The 25,860-nt window shown below is 29.5% G+C and overlaps 3 protein-coding genes across 4 annotated transcripts; 2 read left to right on the top strand and 1 right to left on the bottom strand.

The window, feature by feature from the left end:
- Positions 1-3,187: 3,187 nt before the first annotated feature.
- LOC146886054 (uncharacterized) lies at positions 3,188-4,350 on the top strand. Its single transcript, XM_085673284.1, has 3 exons — positions 3,188-3,368; positions 3,450-3,550; positions 4,180-4,350. The coding sequence occupies exons 1-3, from the start codon at positions 3,188-3,190 to the stop codon at positions 4,348-4,350; spliced, it is 453 nt and encodes a 150-aa protein (XP_085529410.1).
- A 7,437-nt stretch (positions 4,351-11,787) lies between these two features.
- On the top strand, positions 11,788-22,359 carry LOC114185458 (uncharacterized). 2 transcript variants are annotated; one of them, XM_028073186.2, is made up of 22 exons: positions 11,788-11,943; positions 12,336-12,404; positions 12,510-12,582; positions 12,774-12,896; positions 13,657-13,826; positions 14,200-14,352; positions 15,682-15,825; positions 16,256-16,316; positions 16,432-16,736; positions 17,484-17,615; positions 17,713-17,832; positions 18,224-18,307; positions 18,442-18,573; positions 18,719-18,836; positions 18,933-19,058; positions 19,491-19,625; positions 20,037-20,179; positions 20,269-20,409; positions 20,763-21,086; positions 21,536-21,659; positions 21,851-21,910; positions 22,057-22,359. In XM_028073186.2, exons 2-20 carry the CDS (start codon positions 12,354-12,356, stop codon positions 21,614-21,616), a joined length of 2,616 nt encoding a protein of 871 aa, XP_027928987.1. In that variant the 5' UTR covers positions 11,788-11,943; positions 12,336-12,353; the 3' UTR covers positions 21,617-21,659; positions 21,851-21,910; positions 22,057-22,359. The 2 variants fall into 2 exon arrangements, with proteins under 2 accessions (XP_027928987.1, XP_027928988.1); XM_028073187.2 differs by lacking the exons at positions 11,788-11,943; positions 12,336-12,404 and having other exon boundaries at positions 12,559-12,582; positions 13,657-13,717.
- A 1,335-nt stretch (positions 22,360-23,694) lies between these two features.
- On the bottom strand, positions 23,695-25,486 carry LOC114184257 (zeatin O-glucosyltransferase-like). The gene has a single exon (XM_028071545.2). It carries the CDS (start codon positions 25,251-25,253, stop codon positions 23,838-23,840), a length of 1,416 nt encoding a protein of 471 aa, XP_027927346.1. The 5' UTR covers positions 25,254-25,486; the 3' UTR covers positions 23,695-23,837.
- Positions 25,487-25,860: the final 374 nt, after the last annotated feature.

Below are 25,860 nucleotides of genomic sequence, written 5' to 3' on the forward strand. Positions count from 1 at the left end.
GTTGTTTCTTCCTATCTCCCATAAACATCAAATAGATGTGGAGCACACTTTTTTTTAATAAACTAGTTTTAAAGAATTGGTGTTTTTTATATTTTTTTATTAAAATCAATTTAGAGGTTAAGGAAAGAAATAATAAATATTTTTAAGTTTAGAATTAAGTTTTGAATACTATCAACCTAAAAATGATTTACATGTGTAGAAAGTAAATATGTTTTTAAAAATATAAATACTATACTTTGCAAAAAGACAAAGGATAAAACATGTGTAGAAATGTAGATAAAATTCTCTAAAAATATAAAAGATATGCAAAAATATGTAGAGTGGATTCATTAAAAATACAAATTAGTGTATGAACAAATTAATCTAATGTGTATTGTTAGATTGTCTAATCAGTGCATTGACAAACTCGTTTAATCAGTATATGAACATACTTTCATAATGTGTATTGTTAGACTTATCCTATCGATATATAAATAAATGTATCTAATGTATATTGCAAAACTCATTTAATCAGAGAAAGGATACAGTCATATAATGTATGTTAATAGACTCAATATGTGTATGAATAGACTCATATAATATGTATATGAATAGACTCCTCTAATGTATATTGTTAGATTTGTCTAATTAATGAATGCACAAACTCGCTATTGTGTCTTACAAGATTCGTTTGATGAGTGTCACCACAAAAAAAAACACAATTTAGCAACCAACATTAGTGACCGAAAAACGTTGGTCGCAAATTGTGACTGAAATGGCAACCGAACAAAAGTAGTTACAGATTAGTGACCGAAATAGCGACCAAATCAGTATATAATAAAATTTATTCATATAGCGACAAAAATAGCGATTGAATATTGTTAGTCGCTAAATGTAATGTTTTAGCCACCGAATTAGCGACGAAAATAATCCTAAAATAGACACAAAAAATTTGTAATATGTTTAATATAGTTATTAGCGACCGAATATTTTTGGTCGCTAAACATAATATTTTTGCCACCGAATTAGCGACTAAAATAAAATTGTATTAGTGACCGAAAATATGTTGGTCGCTAAATTATTTTTAATATGGTAATTAGCGACCAAAAATATTTGGTCGCTAAAAAGAATGTTTTAACAACCAAATTAGCAACCGAATTAAATATTATATTAGTAAACATTATATATAGTGACCGAATTAGCGACTGAAAATTTTAAGAAGCTAAATTCATAAACATTTTTTCTATAAAATTAATATAAATTATTTAATCAGATTAAATTAAGAATATAATAAATTTTATAATAGTATTTAACATAAATTATAATTAATTAAATCATTTACTTTTATAATTTGTTGTTGTTTATTTTTTATTTAAAAACAAAAATCAATACTTACATAGTTTAAACTAATAGATGACAAATTTTAGATTAATATTTAATACAAATTATAACTCATTAAATTACTTATTTCTATAATTTATTGTTCCTTAAAGAAGAACAATATCCAACACAAACATGACTTTTTTCAAAATTTTAATTTCTCCGACCTTGATTTATAAAATAACTTATACTATTAATAAAAATTATATTATGATTAGAGACTATATTTATAGTAATTAATTATCATAAAAAATAATTATTTAGTTATAAATAATTTTGTAATTACGTAATTAAGATGTAATATTTTTTAATTATTATTGACAAAAACAAATTTTTGGGTTCCTAATTACCATATTATTAGAAACTTAAAATTTTAGTTACTATTATTTAAATTTAGAAACAAATTTTGGAGTAACTAAATTTGTAAGATTATAAGTTAATATTTTTTTTTACCTCTGAATATGGACCGAAAATTTTAGGAAGTTAAATCCATAAACATTTTTTCTATAAAATTAATATAAATTATTTAATCAGACTAAATTAAGAATATAATAAATTTTATAATAATATTTAACATAAATTATAATTAATTAAATTATTTAATTTTATAATTTGTTGTTGTTTATTTTTTATTTAAAATAAAAATCAATACTTACTTAGTTTAAACTAATAGATGATAAATTTTAGATTAATATTTAATATAAATTATAACGTTATTTTTGTAATTTGTTGTTCCTTAAAGAAGAATAATAACATAACTTTTTTCAAGATCTTAATTTCTCCATTCTTGATGTATAAAATAACTTATATTATTAATAGAAATTGTATTATAATTAAAGACTATATTTATAATAATTAATGACCATACAAAATAATTATTTATTAATAAATAATTTTGTAATTACATAATTACGATGTAATATTTTTTAACTATTATTGACAAAACTAATTTTTGGATTCCTAATTTTAGTTACTATTATTTAAATTTAGAAACTAATTTTGGATTAACTAAATTTTATAAGATTCCAGGTTAATATTTTTTTATCTCTACTATAAATTATAGGTTCACTATAATATAACTAGAAATTATAATTTTAATAATTAATGACTATAAAGAATATTTATTCACTTAAAAACAAATTTATAAATACTTAATTTAGATACATAGTAATTAATACGTATTTATCATTATAAATTTTTGCGTTGTCAATTTTTAATTCTTATATTATTATTTATAAATATGACATTTGAAAGTATTATTTTATTATAAAACACTTTTTTTTTATATTTTTCATCTTATGTAACGTTTTAATTTCTCTTTATCTTTTTTCCCGCTTTCTAATTTTCTAAGTCTCTCCCTTTCTTATATAAAATTCCTCTCATTTTTTAACTATTACCCTTCTTTGCCACCAAATCCTCTAAATCCTAATCCTCAATTCCCTTTCATTCCCAAAGTCACCTCTCCTACCTTGTTCTCCACTACAGCTGCCGTGACTACGAGCATGAAATCCACTTCATTCCATTGAAGCATGTACCATGAACTCCTCTCTCAACTCTGCTGCTCACAGTTACAAAAGGGAGCCTTCAACCTAGGCTCGTACATGGGCTCCCTCCATTCACTCCTTTCTTTGTATCCAAACACAAATTCCTTCTTTTGTTCTCCCAAACGCACGTTCATTTCTCTGTACCAAATGTATTTCGATTCTAGGTTTTCGGTTTTCGATTCAAACACCTCTTTTAGATTTCGCATTTCATGTTTCATGTTTCAGTGGCTCCACCTTTTCACGATTGTTCTCAAATTCGCGGCAGCATAAAACCCTAACCGAAGATGAGGTCGATTTTGATGAAGGGCCACCAGAGGCCACTCACGTTCCTCAGTTACAATAGGGACGACAATCTCCTCTTCTCCTGTGCCAAGGACCACAACCCTACTTACTGTCTGGTTCTTCGACAACGGCGAACACCTCGGCACTTACCGTGGCCACATCGATGCCGTTTGGTGTTGCAACGTCTGAAGCAAGTTCCCTATTAATTTCACTTCCAATTCAACTTTTCAAAATTGTTTCTCACACTGATTGTTAATGGTGCAGGAGATTTTGATCGACTCATAACGGGGCGTGGGGATGTTGTTGCTGCTCAGTACGTGTTTGATGAAATTCCGAGGTTGAATGCAATACATTTTTGCTTCCCAGTACGTGTTTTATCCTTGGTTATCAAGAATTTTAGCATCGTAAGATTGTTTTAGTTCCTTATATTTTCACTGATTTTCTTCATTTTTTCTTGTTTGATCCTCACTTTCATGGTTGTACCGTGTAATTGATCTCCCCTTGCAAAAAATCGGAATATCAGTTTTTACCATTTTGAATGAGAAAACTAAAATGAAACGAATCCACCATGTTCCATTAGTTTAACTTTTTCATTTTATCACTGGGGGTATATTCTTTTTGTGTCAAAGCTTAAAATCTTTCACATTGTCTTTGCTTAATGATTCTTGATTCTTTAGTTATGAAATGTTCATGCCTCTAGCATTTCTGCTTTAGCATCCCTTGATTAGTTAGCCTATTCCTTTTATTAATGAAGGTTGCCCTGCATTAACCACATTGCGTAGTTTGGTAGCTTCACAAGGGATGGAGTCTGAGATCATGCCTCTCAAATATCCATTACAAGCTACAATGTTGCTTGTATTCTATGTTTCATAAGTAAATGATGTGTTATTCTCCACAGTTAATTTTAGATTTTAGAATTTTCATACTTATCTCATTTGTTTTATTTTGCTTTATTATTATTGAAACTCAACTGAGTTGGTTTGAAACTTTACAGGCTTTAGCATTAACGGTAGTATCCATTGGTGTTGTTGTGGCTACAATGACAGATTTGCAGTTTCATTTCTTTGGTGCCTGTGTTGCATTAGAGTGGATTGTACCTAGTGCTATAAACAAAATCCTCTGGTCCAGATTGCAACAACTAGAAAACTGGACTGCTTTGGCGTGAGTAATTTTTTTGTTTATTCTTTGGTCATTAATAAGTATTTATTGTATCTTTGTAATTTATATTATGTTATGACTGCCTCTCCTAATTCCAAGTGTTGATTTACATACCAATATTCCTTCTTTGCTTTATTTGTGGATTATTCAACAAGTTAATGTGGAAAACAACACCTATTACTTCAATATTTCGGCACTTACTCAGAGCCTACTGAATCAACACACATACAACATGCTGTTACCAAGTTAAAGAGAAAGAAACACTTTGACTTCAAGTAATGCCATATGCACTTGCTAGTTGGATTGGAGTTGAATAAAGGAGTTTGAAGGGTCAATTTACCTGCTAATTGACTTACTTGTAGGATTAATTAGTTGGTAGTTTAGTTGAACCATGTGTCATTTAGTTTAGTTTTCACAGAATGTTTCCATGGCTCTATGCACGTTTCAAGTCTTCTATGGGCTAGTTCCCAGATTCTAAAAACTTTGTAGTGTTGTTTTCATATTTCTCTAATACAAGTTGGATGTTTCTTTCCAATTATTCTTTCTTTATTTGTTCATGAATTGTTCTAGTCGTTTGAATATTTGATTTGTTGTTTTTTGCCAATTTTTGTGGTATTGGTTGCTAAATATTTTTACTTTTGCCACCGATTTAGTCACCAAAAGATATTTTTATTAAGATAAAAAATTATTTCATTAGCGACCGAAAAATAAAGGTTGCTATATATTTAAAATTAATAATTTTTGTCATTTTAGCGACCGAATTAGTCACTGAAATTTTAGTGGCTAAATTGGTCTCTACAATAAGAAGTGACCAATCATTCTAGTGACAGATTAGCGACCGAAATTTCGGTGGCTATTTAGCAACTAATACTTAATTCGGTCGCTAATGAGTTTGCCACCAGGGTTTTCGCAACTACATAATTTTGGTCGCTAAATGATTTGCGACCGATTTTAAGCCTTTTAGTGACCGAAATAGGTGGTCGTTAAAATGCTATTTTTTAGTAGTGTGTATGGACATACTCATCTAATGTGTACTTTTAGACTCATCTAATCAATGTATGAAATGACTCATCTAATATTTCTTTTATATACTCGTCTAATCAATATATAGACAAACTCATTTAATGTGTATTATAAGATTCATATAATTAGTGAATGAACAAACTTGTCTAATGTATATTAATAGACTTATCTAATTTGTGTGTGAAAAGATTTTGTCTAATATATATTGCTAAAGTCATCTAATCAATATATAAATGACTCGTCTGATGTGTATTGCTTTACCCGTTTAATCAATACATTGACTAACTCATCTAATATGTATTGTTAGACTTGTCTAATCAATAAAGGGACACACTTGTATAACATGTATTGTTAAACTCATTTAGTAAGTGTATATTCAGACTAGTGTAAAGTCTATTGGAAAACTCGTATAATCAAAGAGTGGAAAAAATCGTTTAATGTGTATTAATAAACCCATCTAATTTGTGTATGGACAGACTTGTCTAATGTATTTTGCTAGACTTGTTTAATGAATGTATAAACATACTCGTCTAGTGTTTGTTCCTAGATTCGTTTAATTAGTATATGGAGACAATTATGTAATCAATATATGTGCATACTCGTTTAATGTGTATTGCAAGACTCGTCTAATCAATGAATGGACAAAATCGTCAAATGTTTTCATAGACTCGTATAATTTGTGTATGGACAAACTTGTGTAATGAATATTACTAAACTTGTCTTTTCAGTGGTATTTATTGTTATACTCATTTAATTAGTGTGTAGACTGACTCATCTAATGGGTATTCCTAGACTCATGTAGTTAGTGTGTGGAATGATTCCTCTAATGTTTATTCTATACTTCACTAATGACTATATGGACAAGCTCGTCTATATTGATTATATAGATTCATCTAATTAGTTGTTTTTTTTGTTATACATAATATGTATTGTTAAACTTGTCTAATTAGTGTATCGACAAACTCGTTTAATATTTTTCGTTATACTTGTCTAATCAATGCACTTTTAGACTTATTTAATCAATATATGAAATGACTCATCTAATAATTTTTGTTATACTCGTTAATTAATGTGTGGACAAACTCATTTATTGTGTATGACTAGACTCGTCTAATTGTTTCTGTTACACTTGTCTAATCAATGTGTGGACAAACTCATGTAATGTCTATATTGTTAGACTCATATAATGTTTTGTTATATTTGTTTAGTGTGTGTTGCGAGACTCGTCTAATCAATGTAGTGTAATATATATATATATATATATATATATATATATATATATATATATATATATATATATATATATATATATATATATATATATATATATATATATATATATATATATATACTCATCTAATAATATTAATATATTTGTGGTATATTTTAAAACAATTAGTTTATTTACTTTTACTTTTCATTTCATTCTTACTATTATCTTATAAGGTCTACATTTTCAAGTTGAAAATATTAAAATGTGAATTCAAAGAATATAAATAAAAATTTATAATATTAAGAAGTGTTTTTTCTTACAAATATATAATTTAAACTAGGGATGTAAAAAAAACTGTACCCAAAGATATTTGCGGATAAAACCTGCAACGAGTAGAAAATGAATATTAAAAATGAATATTCGTGGATAACGGGTACACGTATTTTTTATACCTTCATATTAACGAAGCGAATACTAGTATCATAGTATGTGTACCTGTGCATACTCGTACATGTTATACTCTAATTTAAGTTAAAAAAAAACATTATTAAAATATTAACACGTTGATTTTCAATGGGTTATGTTTTGTCAATTGGTTTAAAAAAAATTCCATTTCTTTTGTAAACCTTCATTCAACACTATTTAGATAGGTTAGTTGGATTTTGTTTGAAATTTATGAATGTTATGTATTATATTTTATTTGAACTTATGATTAAAATATCTTGTTAAATATATTTATTTTTAAAATACCCGTGGTACCCATAGATATCCGTGAATATTACCCGTATAAGGGATACTCACACAAATATGGACATGGGTACGAGACAAATATTTATCCAGCGAGTCGGATAGGGTACGGGAGAGCTACTACTCGTCCCATTGACATCCCTAATATAAATCTTTGAAATGAAGTATTAAGTGTAATGTTTTAATTTATTTTGTTATAAATATAATTATTTAAATAATTAAATATGTTTTTTTTCTCTTAACTTTTAATTAAAAATGGAATTAGTCCTTGTTCAAAACTTTAAACTAATTTAATTTTTCATCTTAAAAGTTGCTTTAATTTATTTCTTTTAAAATAAATTTGGTTAAGTTCAACCCTAATACCAATTTTTGTGTGTATATGATTAGTGCTAGTTTGTTTGTCAAATAATACATGTTTAATTTTTATATACTAAAAAAATAAGAATATTTATATTATAATTGAATATAAAAAAGATAATTGTAAATTATTTTTGAAATTTTTGTTATAAGATAAAATTATTATATAATATTTTTTTATATGCTAGAGTAAATAATTTGAATTATCAATAAATATAATATTATTTTAATAAATAAAAGGAAAATATATTTTTATAAATATTCTCAATGTATATGTAATATTTATTCCAAGTCTCATCTAATTATAATATAAATATATTTGTTATCTTTAACTTTTTGATTTGGTCTTATTAAATTAATTCAACGAATATAAAATAAAATTTATAATCTATATAGATTTCTTTGTTTTTTTTAATTTTATCCTCTTAATTATTATTTTCTAAATTTAAATATCATTCATAATAAAAAAAACTTTTTAAATTTTATCATTTTAGTAACTACATTTTTGAATTTACAATAGTTCGAAAGTACACATTATATAAGATATATATCAAAACTACTCTTTATGTGATTATCTTTAATTTTTTGTTATTTTTATATAAGGAAATTGTGATTTTTGTGAAAGAACTGTCCAAATTTGATAGCAACAACAATTTTATAAAATGAGAATTTCAAATGGTCATGATGTGATTGGTTATTCCTTTCTGTATGGGTTTATCTGAAGCAAATAGTAACACAGTGAAAAGAGATTTAATTTTTTTTTAAAGGGAATGCTTGAAAGAGAAGCTTAAATGTCCTTTGTGACGATTTTTAACTATCAAAATGTTATTTGTGACGGTTTTTTACGTCAATAATGTGATATATTTTGTGACGGTTTTTAATTGTCAAAATTTGATATATTTTGTAGCGATTTTGAACCGTCAAAACATAATAAAATATACTCAAATTATACTACATTTTGTAACGGTTTTTAACCGCTATTATTATTTTTTCTCTTCTGACAACAATACCAACAGTTAGAATATTTTTGTCACAAACTATTTTTGACATTCATAATTCTGACAATTTTTTAAACCGTAAAAAATGTCATTTGTAAAGATTTTTAACTGCTAGAACTTGTAATTTTAATTGTCACAAATATTCACTTTTTTGTAATATATATATATATATATATATATATATATATATATAATATTACTTTAAGAAATAGAAGTAATTTTTTTTAAGTTTATTTTTATTAAAGGATAAAGTAATTAGAAATCATAAAAAGATAAATAGAAAAATAGTATAAAAAAGGAAGTAATACCTTAAAAAAATAAGTTATTCTTTAATAATTAATTAAATAAAGTAATTAGAAATTATAAAAGAATAAAATTAAGAATGAAAAAAATAGTAGAAATGTTTATTTCTATATTTAGGACAAATCAATTTAAAAATAAAATAAATGAATAAAGAAATAAATTTAACTTTCTATGTACATATGCGATATTAAAATAAATATAAATAAAAAAAATAAATTAATAATATACTAAAAAATTTAACTTTTTCATTTAGATATTTGTTAATGTTTTAGTACACTCAATAAATTTCATCTTGTTTAAGAATCGGGGTTAAGTACAATCTTAATACTTCTTACTTTCTTTACCTTCTAATATGCATTCTAAGAATAAAACTATGACGGGACTCCACGTTCTCAAACATACAATACCTTAAGAATATGGTCGTGATTATTCCCAATGATATTGCAAAACCGACTTGGATGGGTCAGAACAGTAAAAAAAAAAATAATAAATAATAAAATAAATTTTTTAGTATCTTATTTTCTTATATTATAAATATATAATATAAGTATATTATAAATACATAATATAAGTATATTATAAATACATAATATAAGTATATTATAAATATATAATATAAGAAAAGTATAAATAAAATAATACTTTAAAGATAAGTTATTCTTTAATAATCATTAAATTATAAAGTAATTAGAAATTATAAAAACATAAAATTAAAACCGAAAGAAATAGTATAAAAAATATATTTCTAGGATAAACTAATTTAAAAATAAAATAACTTCCTATATACATATGATAGCAAAATAAATATAAATAAAAAAATAAAGTAATAATATACTAACAAAATTAACTTTTTGAAATATTTGTCTAACAAAATAAAAATAGATAATAAAATAAATCCTTTAGTATCTTCTATTCTTATATTATAAATACATAATAAAATAAATTTTCTATTTTTTTATATTATCACTAGTATCTCTTTTTATAATACATATATTATAATATAATAGATAATAGATAATAGATTATCTCTTGTTCTTTTATATATATATATATATATATATATATATATGTATATATATATATATATATATATATATTATAATATGTATTAGATTATGCAAATAAGACAAAACTATTCTTTTTAACTGCCTTCTGCAATTTAAACGGTATATTTCTTGATGCAATTGAAATATGGGTCGGTAAAAAAAAAATCTTAACATCAAAATACCTAGTTAATTAGAATTTATATATTTTTTGAATGAATGTTGGCCATAATACTTAATTGAGAAATATTTTAAACCAAATATTTTTAAAACTAACTTTTACTATTTGAACTTTATTAAAAACTTTAAACAGTTTAAATTTGATGAAAAATGATAATTATATTTCAAAGTTCTATTTTAAATATCGTAAAATAGAAAACAAAATAATTCATTTTTTCCCATTAATAGATAATTCAAGGACTCACATACTATTTTTTCCCAAAACCCAAGCACTAATATATCCTAAAGAAATACAAAATAAAAATGAAAACAGGGTTAACCCTAATATATCCTAAATTCTATGTACATTTTTTGGCTGCTCGGTATGTGTTATGTATTTATATAATAAAAAAGATATTTTAATTATAATTTTAAATAAAAATTCTACTTTAAAAGGTAATCTCTAGATTTTTATATGCAATAAAGATAAAAATATTATTTACGTTAAGAATTACAAGGAAGAACGTGCAATTAGTATCTCTTAAATTATTTTCAATATCATTTGTCAATAATTATTCCAAGAGGTTATTCACAGTAAAATTAGTAATATATACAAAATCAGAAAAAAAGCATATTTTATCGGTATTTATTTAGCCTCCTTATCCTAAATAATACTAAAAATTATAATAAGTATCGAGTGCATTGTGTGTTGTAAGTCGATTTCTTTTTCAATTACTAATTATCATAAATTAAAACAGACTATATTTTAATTGATGATAAATAGTGAAATTTTTAGAATGGTTTTTCTAATACACATTTAGAGATAGATATTAAAATACTTTTTATTAAATACTAACAAATATACGGTACTTTCGCGTCTGCGTTTATGTATTCGATTTTTTTATTTTTATAAAAATTTAAATTAAGATCAATAAAAAAATATATAATTAATTTTTAAAATAATTATTAGATATTAATTATAAATATATATATGTGAAAAATATTTTTAAAATAATTATTAATAATTTTTTTAAGATAATGAATAGAAAAGTAGTTTAAAATAACGGTTAAAAATAAATTATTTAAAAAATAATTAATTTCTAAAATAATAATTAAAAATAGGGTAAATATACTTTTGGTTCTTCAGGTTTCAGTGACTTCAAGTTCCAGCGAAATTTGGAATTAGTCTCTCTTTGAAACTTATACCAATTTAGTTTTTTATCTTTAGAAATGTGTGAATTTAGTCATTTTTATCAAATTTTGTTAAGTTTATTTGACATTTTAAATGTATTTTATGATAATATTTAAGTTAACATTGAAACGAAAGTGTGTCGTAAATAATTCAAATACTATCATAAAATGCGTTTGAAATCAAATAAACTAAACTTTGGTAAGAAGGACTAAATCCATACATTTTTAAAAATAAAAGACTAAATTGATATAAGTTTCGAAAAGGGACTAATTTCAAAATTTACTGAAACTCGAGGGACAAAAAATATATTTAACTCTTAAAAATAAAATTAAAAGTGGAGAAGAGAATATTAACAAATATTTTTATTTATTCTTTTATATTTTTCATATATTTATGAACATTCAATATTTTTTAGCTTATTTTCTTTTAAACCCTTTGCTTGGTTGCTGCCGCCGCCGCATCAAACAAAACTTCACAGCGTAGTGGCCGCCATTGAAGTTCGGAGCCTCTGCGGTTCTCGTCAATTTACCAGCGTCGTCACCGTAGAAGAAGACCCTATCTTCTGGTAACATTCCATTCTTCTCATTCTTTACTTTCGGCGGAAATCGGTGTCAGAGTTATGCCTTGCTGCCACAACATGGCGGTGGCGATGTTATCGCCATAAATCGCTATGGTTCCGATATATTTTTCTTAAAGGAATTGAATTTCGGGTCTCCGATATTTTCCCATATCCATAAAACTTGATTGGGATATATTTCACTCTTGCCACTGTGCTACTACAAGGAGCAAAGGCACAGCATTGTGAATATATTAAAAATCACTATCTCACCTCCAATCCACTCTCAAATTACAGTTACATTGAAGCTGCTTTTTTTTTTTTTCATATTTCTTGTCTTTTCTTTGAATTAAAGTGAATGACAATAAAATCTAACTCAGCTATTGTTTTTGCTTCTTTAGTCTCCTTATTAGGGCAAGATGACACGTTCTAAAGCCAACTCGAAGAAACAGCATGGCATTGACTTTAAGGTTTCCTCTATGGCTCTGGCACAACTTTATTACATTCCTTTCTTTATCTGTAACTCTTACTCTTGTTGAAGCATTTTTAACGTATCACTTGTTCAAAATTTTCAGAAAATAAGGCGAAAGATTGGGAAGAAACTGCCACCACCTAAGAATACAACAAATACTGAGATTAAATCTAAAGGTACCCTTCTCCAAAATTAAAATATTTTCTGTTCATGACATGTTTATTTATGAATTGTTTGGTTTTATAAACCAAAATGAAATTAAAACTAGATGCATGGATTGGAATTTCTTTTTAATTGTTTTATAACTTTTGTTTATGAATGACTTTAATGTCATGAAATAATAAGTTTACCAACATATCTCCAACAGCAATTGTTCTGCCGGAACAGAGTGTGGCTGCAGAGAAGGCAGGTTTGGCTGTAAACAAGAAAGGTTTGACCTTAAAAGAACTTCTCCAGCAAACATCTCATCACAATCCAAAAGTTCGTAGAGGTATATTTTTATTTTAGTATATTGTCATCATGTATTGCTTTTCAATGTGCATATTAGTGTCATTAGTTCTCTACAGAACAAATTTTGTATGTTTAGAACCAATAAATTTTTCAAAAAGATTAATCTTGATTAGCTGAGTGGAACAAAAAATTTTAGTACAATAGAGATTATCTTGTTAAGCTATTAACCTAGTTAGAGGCCTGTTTGTGCTTGTGCACTTGCTACTAACATGTGGAGGGAATATGATTGATGTATGAACAACTTAGATAGTTCTACTTATTTATTACAATTTCAATATGTTTTGTTTTAATATAATCAACAGAACATTATTATGGATTGAAATAGCCAGAGCTTTGATCTGGAGCTGAAACACCAAAGCAAAGCCTTGGTTCTGTTTTTGTTTTAAATTTTTAGAAATGATAGCTCATTTTGGTTTGAATTTAAGCCTGAAGCCATTAAATCAAGATCATGAACACTGCCAATATTTGTATTAATTTGCAAACCTGTCAAAAATAAAATTAAGGAGCCATTATTCACATTGTTTGGATCGTATGAAAGTTAGTCTAATGGCATATCTTGATTGCTTTAATGTGTTGGCTTGGTTCCTATTTCTGTTGTACTCATTCTTTTTGAATTGTAATTCCCTAAATTAATGCCATTGCTTTATTTAAATTAATGCCAGGAACTTAAGCATTTGAATTTTCATTTAAATTTGGTCATCCTCATGTTAATACTCTCTTTTCCACATCCTAAACTACAGATGCATTGATGGGTATTAAGGATTTATTCGCCAGGCATCCAGCTGAACAGAAGTCGCACAAGTATGCTACTGTAGAAAAACTTCGTGAGCGCATTGGTGATGATGATAAAGTAGTTCGGAAATCATTATATGATCTCTTCAAAGTTGTGATTTTACCTTGCTGTAAAGATGTACTTCTCTTTTTATTTGCTTGAATCACTTCTCTAACACATTAGGATGATACACTCATATTCCCAATGAATTTTTTTATCTTTTCATCACTTATGAAAAAGTAAATGATGCTGATTCTTTTTCATGATTTATGCTTTGTTATATGGCCTCTGGTTAATAATCTATATTATCATGCATCAAGATGGCTGGCTGTAATACTCTGGGGCTTATTGTTATCCTTATTGTTCTTCAATTCTGATTATGAGGATATAATTTGTTTTTGCTTGACGTATCCAGTAATCTTTATATTACTACATCATTACATTAAAGTTGATTCTTGAGACTTCATTTGCTTTATTCTGTTAATCGGTTCTCCCGTCCTATACTTTGTAGGACAATCAAGAGTTGATCGTTTCTTTATTGATGCCGTACATTTTTAATGCAATGACTCATTTGTCGGCTGACGTCCGGATGATGGCATTTGATTTTTTTGATCTCATGCTCGAGTTCTATCCTCCTTCCTTCACACCGTTGTATGCAGAAAAGGTGATATTATTTGTCATATTCTAAATTTCTTTATCTGTATGTTAGGATCGATACTTGTAATTAAATTCTTTTTAAAATGCAACTCTTTGGTCTAGAGTATTTTTGGGTGGGAGAATAGGGTGGGGCTGAAGGGGATTTTTCTCTTGCATTAGTAGCATTTATGAGCTCGTTAAACATTCTGATGCTCTTGTAATTGGATTTTACTTCCACCCCTGCCAAGAAGCTTATATTTATTTATTGACCGAATGTCAAAACATTAGTCATAATGCTAATGATTTTTGAATTTTACGTTATTTTCTGTCTGAAATGTTGCCCAACACTAGGAAGAGAAATGAGTAAATGCTTCAATATATGTGGATGTTGTAGAACTTTGATCCACATATGACAATAGGTTGAAACTTAATTGAGGGAAATGTCTATAAATTAAAGATTCTTATTATTCTGAAATTTTATGATGATACCTTAATTATAATACTTGTTGGAAGTCCAGCATTAACTAAAGATAAGGTCACTTTAGAGTATATAAGTGGGTGCAAACTTCATTTTACAATTTAGAGTATATAAGTGGGTACAAACTTCATTTTACAAGCCGGTTTTATGGAGTTGAGTTAGGCTAAGTTCACTTTTTAGCATGGGTTGAGTTAGGTTTAAAGTTTACTTCTTAACATGGTATCATAGCCATAATTAGATCCTTTTCTAGAAAGATTTGTCATTTGTTTGACTTATTGTGTCACTCGCTATCGGGAGATTTGTTGTTTGTTGGGTTTATTCCACTTACTATCGGGTCTCTATCGGACCACCCATTAATGTCTAATCCCACACACAAGATGTATACACCTCGGTGTGGAGAGGGTGTGTTGGAAGTGCCATATCGACTAGAGATAAGGCCAATTTAGAGTATATAAGTGGCTATGTAATACAAACATTACCTTACAAGCCAATGTAGTGGGGTTGGGTTAAGTTTAAAGTCCACTTCTTAACATGGGTTTAGTTAGGATTAAAGTCCACTTCTTAACACTATTGATTGAACACTTGTTTGAGGAATTTAGGAAATGTCGTTCACAAGTTGCTGTGGTAGTATTTTTCTTAGTTGTATTGGCAAAACCCACTGATTTATTGCATTTCTATTTCCCATTTTTTTTACCGATTGGTTTCTGTGCCATCATTCTATTATATATTTCCCAGCCCACCATTTTATTCTATTCTTCATCTGCGTACTTTTATTCTTTAATTGTTCCTGAAATTGAGTTCTATATCCACTGGAATTGTAATTGTTGTATTTTTGTATTTGATGCTTAAAATTCACTTTACTGGTTGTGTGGTTAACAGATTTTTCTGAATTATGAGCATATTCTAAAGAGGAACCAGTACTATTTACAAGAGAAAGGAAAACTAAAGGACGCTCTTTCTGGGTTGGTTCGATGCTTGTCACTCCTTCCATGGAATAAAGCACAAACTGATTTGCGCAATAAGGTATTTTATTTCCATTTAGCTGTTAAGGCTTCATGATATGTATAAAAAGTATAATTGTAGATGCTCTGTTCAATCTTTTTAATTTATGCTTTGGTATTTTTATGCCTAAACCACTCTGCATTTTTATTTTAGCAATTTTTTTTTTCATTCCATTTATACTCAGTGTCGTGCTTAAATTTGACGAAATATGTGCATATGGAACCCATAGTTTTTTCTCAGGATACATTTTGTACTTTCTAATTTGCACAGATTCTAACACGTTACATATCTGGATAAGTACATATCTATGAGTTATAATTTATGATCTAAACTTTTTGCTTTTCAGTCCTGATAAGTTTCTGCTGTGTGAAATATCTCATTGCGGTTAATGCTAACGTTATTTTATCTTTTTCACTCATCAATTTTTTTTAATATTTTGTATTTTTAATAGGATGATACTGGCCGAAGGGTATTGCATGCCTTTGACGATGAAATGTCTACGAACTCAAATGGTATGATAACCTAACAATGCAATTTTTGAAGCATAATTCTAAATGCTTTGTAAAGCTTTTGATGTTCTCACTGATCGTTTGACTGTCCCATTTTATGCTTCATCTGTTTGTGTAGGTTTTTCTATTATCATAAAGAATTTGAAGGATCTAGTTCCACCGTTAATAAATATTTTCCTGGAATTTATTCCATCGATTCATTCGATGGAAAGTCTTGAAGGGAAGTCTTTTGCTTGTATGGCATCCCTCCTTCATAGCATAGATCTTATAGTTAGGTCTATTGCTTATGGGACTGACAAGAAATCACAATCTCCAAGTTCTCAAGGTGGACCTGATGTAGCTGATGTTAGCATCTCTTCTGCACTCTTGAAGAAATTATTTTCTCTTTTTCCACTCAATCCCACTGATCATCTTTCAGCAAGGGTATGTGTCTGTTTTTAACCCTTTAGTGGGGACTGGTGAGTAGAAACTAATTGTAAATTTGTGGTCTAAAGAGGATATGGAACTGTTCGGATTAGCTATTTTCCCCTTTGATAACCCAATCAACATAAATTTGATTTGCTAAGTTCATTATTTTGCTGCTGTTGGTTGATATCTGTAAAAAAGAATTTTATTAGAAGGTAACACTAAGTACCCAGAAGGAGGAGGTTTCCCCGACAAAAGTCATGTTCTTTTTCTAATTAGGTCCAAGGAGGATATATAATTCTCATTGTTATGTTCCCTTTTCTCTCTTAAATATTTTCTTTTCCTCTCTGAGGGGAGGCAATTGTATCATGTATCCATTGAACTGTTAGATTGAAGAAATGTGACTTTTGGAAAGGCTTGTCTAGTGTTCCAACTGGTATACTTTAAAGAACATATATTTATATCTTAACCAAAAGCTTCTATCAATATTTTGAGTAGTAATTGAAATATTAAAAGTTGCAACCTTTCTTGAGTTGATCTTGATTTGTGAGTTTGCTTTGGTCACCAGCCGACAAATTTGGTTAAGGTCAAGTTTATATTCCAAAGATAAATATAGTTTACCCGTGTAAATTTCCTGTGATGGATTACCCTTTTTCTGTTGTGTTATTGTGATTTGGTTCCATTTGTGAGAGTGGGGAGCAGCAGGATTGTGATATTCCTTTAATTTCAAAAAAACTGATTTTTTTCTTTTTTCTTTTATTGCAGGATTGTGATAGGTTGCTTGACTTGAACATGGTCATTGCCAAAATATATTTTGAGTTAAATGAATGGACGAGTCTTCCTCCACATTTGTTGGAGAGATTTCTTGAATTTTTTGAAAATGCTCTGCTTGGGAAGGTTAGATAGATATGCTCATATTATACTTTTGAAGTTTCATTAAGTTGAAAATTGTGATCATTCTATGGCTGAAATGGGCTAGAATTTTATTATACAGTTCTCCTGGGCTACGCAGTCTGCTAAGACTGTCTGGGAAGAGCATTTAGTTCAACTCCTTCCATTTGTTTCGAAATTTGTTTCACGAGGGACAGGTGATTGGACATCACGCCTTCTTCAGGTCTGACTTGTTGAATGAATTCTAGTTCATTTTTCTTAGAACGTGAATGCCATTAATTCTGGATATTGACTTGTTATATTTGCTGACATTTTTTTCCTTTTTGTTTCCCACAATAATTACAAAATTCTGTTTCTAATTGTTCTCTCTTATCCTAGAGACTGGGAAAAACATGGTGAAAACAAGATTTTATCATCAGTTGTTAATTCTTTAAAACAATAAACTAGTGTGACTTTATTTTTTGTTATTATAAGCAAAAATATATCAACTACTGAAATTAGAATAGAAATTGAAAGAGCTAATTTTCTGGTTGTCATCTTCCTCGACGTTTTGTTTATGATGTTTTTTTGTTTCCTATAAAGGTGTTGATGTTGCTAGGTTTGTGACATTGCAGGCTTTTACCCTGACATTTAAGGAAAGCAAGCCAGGTTCTTTGCTGAATGCCTGTGTTTCTGCCATTGAAGATGTGTTAACTTACGTGAGTTTGGATTCATCTCGTTCTGAGAACACTATTGAAATGAAATTCTTGAATCTTGGATAATCATTTGAAAACAATTTATTTCCTTCCTTCAAGATTAATGTGTGTTTTTTTTGTCTTTGGTCCAAATATAGATGGAAAGCATGATTCCCACATGGACAAGCAATCCAGAATATATAGTTCTTCAAGAGGCTTTACGTGCATGGACTGGATATCTCCCTCTGTTGCTTATCCAGCTTGGAGATAATCACCCAGCCTGCTCCGAGGTAGTTATTATTTTGATTTGATAAGGAAGACTTATTTTAAATTCGTGGTTTGACTGCATTTTGAGAGATTAATCTGCCTTTGCATTTATCTTAAGTCTGCAATTTAATATCTCCTTTTACCTAAAACATTTTATGTTCATCATAGGCTGTGTTACGTCTCCTACATCGTATTGGGCAGCGTGCTTGGAATCCAGCACTTGTTTGCATGTATGACAACATGCAGCAGTCGTTGCAAGATTTTTACTGTACATATCAAGAGGGAGGTAAACATGAACATGATGTTGACATCCTTATTAATAATACAACACCTGTGAGTTATTTTTTTGGCTTCTAATTTTTTTGTTTTTTTCACGTTGCAGGACAAATATCTTATGGTCCTTTTCTCAGGCTTCCTAGAGAATCTCAAGTTCTCTCTTTATGTTCCCTTTACTATTTCTCTCATTTGGACCAGCCTATATTAAAGTCAATAGTCTATTGTTGCCTAAGTAAGCTTCAGACTCGTTTAAAAATTTCACTAACACGATTTTTTTTTTTTTTTAGTAATTTTTTCTTCATACCTACTATCATTTGCATACCTAATGTTGAATAATTTGATTAATTTAAGTTATTGAAAGGTTTATCATTTACATTTGTTTGAGCAGAATAAGTTTCCAACCTTTTTCTTCCATTTTGTAATAATTTTTGTTTTAATTCTAAAGCTTAGTGATGTTATTGTGAAATAAGTGTTTTGATAGCTTAAAGCAATGGATCATACTTTTTGTACAGCAATTTTCCCTCACTTCCTGTACTAACATTTTTAATGTTCAGTGTAACCATTGCCTTTTAAGTATAAGTAGGATTTATGTACTAATGATATAAAGGCTGTAAAATTTCTGGGTTAAAGCTTCTGAATATTATTTTTTTTGGTACTATTGCAGGTGATGATCTAGACTCCTATGTCTTATTTAGGATCATAGAGATTCTCCATTCAGCCTATAGGGAGGGCCATGTAGAAATTGCAGATTACTTGAGTTTTTTAATCACCTTGGTCTCGCGTTTCAAAGTTCCTCCTGGTAGCTTACAAAGATTTATTTGGACTACCTGTTGTATAACATTTGATATTATCCATATCTTGTTTCACTTTTCCAATTAAGTGCTTTTGTCCATAATGCTCAGTAGTTGGGATACTACTACATTGCTATCTGTAATCAGCCAATTTTGCATTCCTGCCATCTTTATCTTGCTTCTTGGTAACTTGTAAATAACAATATTTATATGGAATTCTTCCCATGCTCTAGCTGGCAAAGTTACTTAATTGAAGAAAATATTTGACATTGTATGTATGCATAACATGTTAGCAATAAGAAGTTGCTTGAGTAATCTTTGGTGATCGAAATTATCTATATTTTTTTATCTTTCTAAACCTACTTTGGCAATCTTCAGACACCAGAGATTGAGAAATGTTATTACTTCTAATTTTGCAGAATTTGGTTCATCTGGTTTTACGAGTGACCCACTTCGCCAAACTTTAATGTCAATGACAGCTGTTGTTTGCTCATACATTCAACAGATGGGGGACAATGCAATTGTTCTACGGTTGATAGAGAAATTGATTATTGATCAGATAGTAAGTTGACACATTTTCTTTTACATTGCAATTTTTTCTATTTAGAATTTTCTTATAAGAATGATTTCTCATACGAGTTTGTACCACAGTCACAAAAGCCTTCTTTGGATAATAGATACTCTCTTCTGAGAATACTTGTTACAGTGGATTCCAAGCCCACAAGACTTTCTGAACAAAGCATTGCCACTCTAGGCCATCATCTTTCAGAATATCTGATAGATGTTGTGCAGGTAAGTGTATTTTGCCATATTTTTCTTTATGAAAGAAATGGGTTTTAATTTTTGTTGACAACTTGGATTAATTTATATATTTTTTATGTATATGTGTGTGTGTGTGTGTGTGTATATATATATATATATATATATATATATATATATATATATATATATATATATATATATATATATATAAAATTTCATGTTTAAATGTTTGCTAGACTCCTTAGTATGTTTTCTGATACTAGTAAGTCTTCTGGTAATTTATGAGTTTTCTTTTATTTTATTTTCTGAAGAAATGGATCTTAATTTTTTTATATGAATTGATTTGAGTACTTTCATTGATTCTAAATTTCACTTGATCACAGTGCATTCCAGAAGATGATGAACAAAGACCTCCTCCCGATCAATTCAGCCTCCGGTTTATTTATATTTTACCTTGTTTTTTCATGTTTGACCGGTGCCATAAAATTTTGAATCTTGTGTTGAAGAAAATGGGATCCGTTATATATGATTGTAGCTTGTTACTAAACTCTGACAAATCTTATCAAGATGTAAGGAACTGCGTGAATAAGGTGAATGCTGCTACTTCTGTTGTTTTGTTCATGCACAAGGACGTTACAATACGACAGATTTTGTCTCTATTCAAGGAAAATTTGGATAACGTCTTAGAGCAAGTTATTTCTTTACAAGTAGGTTCTACCCTCATTAGTATAACTTATCTCATTAATGAATCAAAATTATGTGTGTGGGGTAAAAGTTTAGTACTTTTGTGATTGTCTACTATCCACTGTATACTTCTTATGCAGTGAGCATAGTTACAATCTGCACATATACATATGCTCATTTAGCATGAATATCTGATATGTTATTTTTTTTTTTTCTCTTTTTTGGCTTCATAAAGTAGTAAACGGCTTATTGCATACATAGTCAAGCTAATAGATTTGGTTGGGTTGAAATATGGTAATGGAATGTTACTAGTTTCTCAATGGATGCTTCACTTTGTGGCTTATTTTCAGTTTTTGTTTACCTCTTTTATAAGTGGATGAGACTATTGTTGATGAGACTATTGTTGTAGATGTTATTGCTCTGTTAACATATTATACAATGGATGTATTATTTAATTATATTTCTTTCTTAGTCATCAGGAAAGATCAGTATGAAAATTGAAGAACATGAAATAATATGTGCTCTTGATCGACTGAAAATTCTATCAAGATAACGTTTGTCAAGGATATTACGTGGGGAGAGATTGGATAGTACGAGTAAGTTTGTTATGGTTGGAACAATGTTATTTTATTTGCAATTTTTTCTACTATTGTTTTGGTTCTTGTTTTTTATTTTCCTTCCCTCCCTCGGTCTTGTAGATTCTTTCTTCGTATGATGAACTGCTAATTAGTCTTTTTTACACTCAAACTTGCTAATTAGTCTTTTTTACTTCTTTGTCTGCATTCAGCTTGATTCATGGGCAGAAGACAGGAGGTGCTCAAAATGTTACAAGAACTTCTTAAAATAGGTATTTTTTTTATCTCTTTATTTTTTTTTTTAATCTATCCAAGATGTAAGTGTTATATTTTGAATCATATTCAAACATTTCATAAATGTATATTCTTGGGCGTCATTTTTTGGTTTTAGCTTATAAATTTTTTCTCTATTTTGTAGCGAGAATCCGTAAGAGTTTTATGAATCTCAGAGAGCATACTTGGCATGATCTGCCAACCACTACCCAAGTTCAATTTGCAAACATGGAAGTCTGTCTGCAGCCACTTTGTTTCACGCGGAGACAAATTTTGCGTTTTGCTTCCGATTTTGTCCATTATGTTTCTATTAGTTAGGCTCGAGTCATACTGTACAGTTTTCATGTTTATTTTTTTTCATATACCTCAATATTGTTAAAGACTAGACACATCTGATAGCCCTAATTTTGATTCAAGTATGGCCTTAAATATAATCTTGATTAAAGTATGTCCTTAAATATTAGGTGAAATTATTTAAAGAAATCTGAACAAGTTAGATGACGCTTTCAGTTAACAACACATGTAATAAATTTGTGATGTTATCCACTTTGTGGTTTGAATTTAAAGTTTGTTCATACGACTTATGTAATAACTTGGTGGGATGCTATTAAAGTTTGTAAATTTTAAAAAAACTTTATTTTAAAACTCTTATACCATCATTTAATTTTAATGGAAATTAATTTTTTTATCAAAATATCATTTTTCTCGTAATATCCATCGAAAACCTATAACTAAATGAATTATCAAGTTTTTGGAATTTTAATATATTTTAAGTAAACTATTTTAAACCTCAAGATAATAATTAACCAAAATGAATCACAATTTAACCTAACTCATCATGTACACATGTAAGCAAGAAAAGAAAAGAAGAATGTAAATTTTCCTACTTAGATTGTTATTCTCACCCTAGCTTAACTCCCAAAATCCAATATTTTTCTTTTTTCATCTTTTTCTCTGTTCTCATCCTAGCTTAACTCCCAAGATCTAATATTTTTCTTTTTTCACCTTTTTCTCTATTAACTCTCTAATAGCACCATCTAAAAATAACACACCCCAAAACTTCACTGATAAAATCACTTAAAAAATGATATTTAAGATTTCAAGAGAAAGTTGTTAAAATCTAGTATTCAAAAAATCATTTTCCTATCTTATTTCACTTTGCTGCTCTTCTCTAAGCCCAAAAGAAAAAGCTCAAAATCATTAATCTTCCAAATTTTAAATTTAGAAAACCTCAAAATAAAAATGTTACTAGTGGAATACCCGATACCTTTTATGTGTTACTCTAACCAAATGAACTATATAAGCAATTTTGCCCATTCTACTGAATTAAATTTTGTAGGATCTTACCACCTACATGAGATTCCAAAGCATTTGGAGGTTATTAAAGTGATATTATCAACAAATGTAACCTTGGAGCATGCTAAAATTGGATCAAACTTTGTTAGGAGTTTTATTTATTTTATTTTTATTAGCAGATAACCTTATCTGCAAGGGATATTGAATTGTTACGGCAAAAGATGGAGTAGATAACATGAAGTTGAGGAATTTAAATGCCAAAAGTTATCCATTTCAAGCATTTGATAGTTTGAAATCATCTTGAACTAGGAGACATCAAGTCAGATTTGAGATTCTCTAAAGAAGTATTAGGGCAAAGCTATAGAGCCCAGCGACAGCAATTACAACATCTCATGGCTCAGTTTGAGAAATTGCAAAATGAAGCCAGATGAGGCTGTTTTAAATTACAAAGATTTTGAGGTCATAAGTATTCTTAATGCAGAAGTGGTAATGGGCAGTGCAGAGCACACATTCATACGAAATCTTTATAATGTCTAAAGAAACAGAAAGATGAGTGCATTATTTTGAAATAACTTGATGAACTGTAAAATTGTGATAGATTCAACTAGGAACAAGTATGAATTGATAGGACTATTTTGTGATGTGAGCAATGAAAGCATCCACTTCTGTGGAAGTAACTGCACCTTCATCCATGGACCTATGAATGGCATTTTTAAGCCTCACTGCTCTCTCTCTCATCTCATCACCTTCCTTCGTTTCCATCAACCTTCTCACAGCATTCTCAACAACCGAAGCACTAACAACCACATTCCTTTTGGCCCAATCCTTCACAACCAAACCAACCTTGAGCACCTGTGTTATCAGAATAGTGTTTCTTGGCTGGTCACAATGCACAGGCCATGCTGCTATTGGCTTCCCCATGGTCAGGCTCTCTAAACAAGAGTTCCATCCACAGTGACTCATAAACCCTCCTGTTGAAGAGTGGCTCAGAATTTCCAATTGGGGTGCCCAATCCCTCACCACAAGCCCCATGCCCTCAACTCTCTCTTCAAACCCAGTTGGAAGATCATGCCTTTTTGCCGCATTACAATCAAAGATGTCTACTTTATCAGCATCTCTCAGCACCCAAATGAACTTTTGCTTGCTTTGTTCCAACCCTCTTGCAAGCTCTTGGATTTGCTCCTCCGTCAAAGTTGTTGTCGACCCGAAAGACACATATATAACTGAATTTGCCTCTTGTTTATCAAGCCACTCCACGCATGAGTGCCTAACTCCTTCTGAATCTTTCTTCTCAACGGCTAAAGACTTGAATGGCCACAAAGCCCAAACCTTCTTGCCACCATTCACACCCTCCACAAACTCAATGTAATCACCTTCAATTGCCCTGTTTGTGTTGAAGATGATGCCATCACTGAACTGGTGGAACTCACTTTGAGCATTCATGAAGTCCCCGAATCGACGTGGGAAGCATCCTTCCCGAGAAGGAATCGGTTCTGGGACATGCAAGCCTTTGGGCCTTCCTATTTCCTCCCAAAGGCGAAGGGCGGTGTAAAAGGCACACGAGGAGTGAAAAGTGTAGTTCTCAACATTTGGCATGTGTGTAGCATCTTGTGCAACATAAGCCATGACGGCGTCATGTATGACTACGACCCTTTTGGCTTGAGATGATAGAGACTGAAGAAGTTCCCGAAAAGGCTCCCTAAGTTGGAAAGTGGCGTCAAAGAAAGGAAGCAGATGAGAGGGAAAACCATTGGATTCTGCATTGTCGTTGAGGTTGGGAGGAGGAGAAACAATGGGAGGGACTTCAAAGCGATGGAAATGAATGTTTGAGTTTGCAGTGGAGCTGTGGTAACGATGTGTGACCTGACGAATGTGGGTGATTGTGCCAACAAAATGAACTGGTATGTTGTGTGATTCAATTAGGCGTGCGAGGTGGAGAAACGGGTTGAGATGGCCTTGTGCTGGCAAAGGTACCAGAATAGCCACCACTTCCTTTTCTGCATGCTCGAGGCCATTATTGCTTTGGCTTTTTCCATTGGAAGCCATTGATGAAGAAGTGTAGAAGCTATAGTAGATGTTTCTTTGACTCGATATGCAAATTTAACTTGTTGGGTGAGTTGGTTCCAATGGTAAAATTGTTAGTTTGTTCTCGACAGTGACCTCTCATCATCGTTCCCTCTCTCCTCAGTTCACTGTCGGTACTTTCCCCTGGAGCTGGTGCCAACCATTTTCGCCATTGTCGTTATGTCTGCAACAAGAACAACTCATCTTTTGATGACCCCTCCCAAGGACCATTTCTTTGTGAAAGTTGGTACTTTTACAATCTTGTAATTGATTTTGAACCATTTTTGTTTGCGGTTTTCACCGAGGATTTCACATAATAATCAGGAAGAGAACTTGAACATTCTAAAACTTTTAAAGGTTCTGTGCTAAGCTTGTTGGATTCAAATAATTGAAAATTTGGGTTTGTTAATTTTTGGCGTTTGCTTTTTTTGCATGTGTTTAGGTTTCAAATTTTATAGTACTCTTTTCTTCTTCTTTAAATAAAGTTCTCACGTTCTTCTTTTAATGAAGTTTTTACGTTATGTCAAATAATTTTGATGTGAAAGTTTTACCAGGTATAAATAATGCCATGTTACAAAAATAATAAAGT

Source organism: Vigna unguiculata, chromosome 5, assembly GCF_037176805.1.
Source record: "Vigna unguiculata cultivar grain cowpea cultivar isolate G323 ecotype 2 chromosome 5, ASM3717680v1, whole genome shotgun sequence".
Lineage (NCBI taxonomy): Eukaryota > Viridiplantae > Streptophyta > Magnoliopsida > Fabales > Fabaceae > Vigna > Vigna unguiculata.

Excerpts from the sequence above, each read along its gene's own strand:
- LOC146886054 (XM_085673284.1), top strand. The coding sequence starts at position 3,188 with ATGAGGTCGATTTTGATGAAGGGCCACCAGAGGCCACTCACGTTCCTC. Across the intron at positions 3,369-3,449 it reads ATGCCGTTTGGTGTTGCAAC|GAGATTTTGATCGACTCATA; the intron begins GTCTGAAGCAAG and ends TTAATGGTGCAG. Across the intron at positions 3,551-4,179 it reads CAATACATTTTTGCTTCCCA|GCTTTAGCATTAACGGTAGT; the intron begins GTACGTGTTTTA and ends GAAACTTTACAG.
- LOC114184257 (XM_028071545.2), bottom strand. The coding sequence starts at position 25,253 with ATGGCTTCCAATGGAAAAAGCCAAAGCAATAATGGCCTCGAGCATGCA.
- LOC114185458 (XM_028073186.2), top strand. The coding sequence starts at position 12,354 with ATGACACGTTCTAAAGCCAACTCGAAGAAACAGCATGGCATTGACTTT. Across the intron at positions 14,353-15,681 it reads CACCGTTGTATGCAGAAAAG|ATTTTTCTGAATTATGAGCA; the intron begins GTGATATTATTT and ends TGTGGTTAACAG. Across the intron at positions 17,833-18,223 it reads GGACATCACGCCTTCTTCAG|GCTTTTACCCTGACATTTAA; the intron begins GTCTGACTTGTT and ends GTGACATTGCAG.